Here is a 2,156-nt window from a genome sequence, read left to right as displayed (position 1 = left end):
CAGATTTTTTTTTTTTTTTTTTTGCTAATCCATCAGGAGTTTATATGGTATAGAAGGGAAAACAGAGGTCCCATTTTATTTTCCTCCACATGGATATCTAGTTGTATCACTATAACTCATTAACTAATTCATTCTTTTATGACAGATTTGAACTACTATATTTTTGTCACATTTTAAATTCCTTACCTGATCCACTGATCTATTCCTAAACCAATTCCACAATTCTTTGATTATTTCAACAGATCTAAATCATCTTCTAAAGCCTACGGTAAAATCAATAAAGGTTACATATAGATAGAAAAATATATTTGGCTATTTTACCTAACACGGAGTAGGACTGTCTTTGTTCTATTTTTTTTTTATTGTTTTAATTTTTAACAGGGTATCACAATAGCAATGAACAAGCAATTTGCTCAACTGCTAAATGAATGTATTTAAAAGACAAATAATAAAGAAAATGTTTTCTTATTTATAATAGCTTGATTCAGTGTTTGGTTTTTTTGTGTGTATGTGTGTGTGTGTGTGTGTGATCAGATCCAGGAGTGTTTTACCACTGAGTTAAGCTATATCCTCAGCCTTTTTCATTTTAAGACAGGGTCTCTCTAAACTGCCAAGGCTGACCGCAAACTTGCAGTCTTCTTCCCATGTCACTGGGATTACAGGTGTGCGCCACAGCACCTGGCTCCTTTTTTTAAATTTTTGATGGAATCTTGCTATTTTATTTACTTCCAACTCTTAAATCAGGAAGAAAAAAGAGTTTTCCAAATGATTAAGAATACAGGTATTAATAAAGTAATTATGTTTGAAGTAAATATAAACATATATACTTCTTTTCCAAAATACAATGAATTGTACTTACCTATTTTCAGGGAAAAAAAAAAAAAGTTCATACCTGAGCATTTGAATTAGTGAGTGTCTCAGTTCCAGTAAGTGATAATTTATTCTGACACTTGATTAAAAAAGAGAAACAAGTCAGATAATATAATCCATAGATAATTTCCTTCTCCTCCCCTTTTTTAATCAGTCCAATATAATACTCCTTTAAAACAACATACAGATATCTAACATTAGAGTTTTAATTCCTCACTTTTTAAGCAAAACAATGAAGGAGGCAGCCAAATAGGTTCCAAAGTAAATATATCAAAAGGAAAAGGGGATACCAGACAAAAGAACAGAAACCAATAGCTGTGGTGACTTATAAACTACAAAGTGGAAAAGGTAGGGAGGTGGGGAGAATAAGAGAAAATACAGTAGAAAATAACAAAGTAGGTAAGAAGTTAGTTAAGATCATAAAACAAAGACTTCAGGAGACACTGTTCTTGTGCCATTAAAAAAAAAAAAAAAATCCAGGGGCTAGGGTTATGGCTCAGCAGAAAAACGCTCGCCTCACATGTGCAAAGCCCTGGGTTTGATCCTCAGCACCACATAAAAATAAATAAATAAATAAAATAAAGTTATTGTGTACAACTACAAAAAATATTTTTAAAAATCTCAAACTATTAATAATAATAATAAATCTGAGAATTAAAAATGAGTAATTTAAATTTAAAATTTTATTTTTGCTTATTTCTAGTTGCAATATTTTTCTATAAAAAGTATTTTTATTTTGTTTTGTTTTGTTTGTACTGGGAATAGAACCCAGGGGCACTTTACCACTGAGCTACATCCTTATTCTTTTTTATTTATTTATTTTGAGACAGAGTCTCACTAAATAGCTGAGGTTGGCCTCAAACTTAGAATCCTTCTGCCTCAGCCTCCTGAGTAGCTGGGATTACAAGCCTGCACCACCAGGCCTTGCCTACAATTATTTTTAAGTCTAAATTTACACACTGAAAAAAAATTTTAAAAATTTTTTATACAAATTATGTAGTAGATACATTAATGATATAAGAGTTCCAAGAATTTATGTTTAAAAATTACTTTTTAAAAAAGAAATAAGAAGAGAGACCCCACAGAGCCAGGCAGAGTGGCACATGCCTATAATGGGAGGCTGAGGCAGGATAATCACTAGGTCAAAACCGGCCTCTGCAAATTAATGAGGCCCTAAGCAACTTAGCAAGACCCTCTCTCTAAATAAAATATAAAAAAGATCTAGGGATGAGGCTCAGCAGCTCAGAGCTCTTGGGTTCAATCCCTGGTACCAAAAAAAAAAAAAA

General features: G+C 32.0%; 1 protein-coding gene across 1 annotated transcript in view; it reads right to left on the bottom strand.

The window, feature by feature from the left end:
- The window catches only part of Cenpk (centromere protein K), a 26,451-nt gene that overhangs the window by 18,469 nt on the left and 5,826 nt on the right, over positions 1-2,156 (bottom strand). Inside the window, 1 exon segment of the mRNA XM_015482307.2 lies at positions 893-949. Coding sequence (XP_015337793.1) covers positions 893-949 — 57 coding nt within the window.

This window comes from Marmota marmota, unplaced genomic scaffold (assembly GCF_001458135.2).
Source record: "Marmota marmota marmota unplaced genomic scaffold, marMar, whole genome shotgun sequence".
Classification (NCBI taxonomy): domain Eukaryota; kingdom Metazoa; phylum Chordata; class Mammalia; order Rodentia; family Sciuridae; genus Marmota; species Marmota marmota.
Note: the sequence above shows the minus strand (reverse complement) of the source record. Positions and strands in the feature narration are given on the sequence as shown.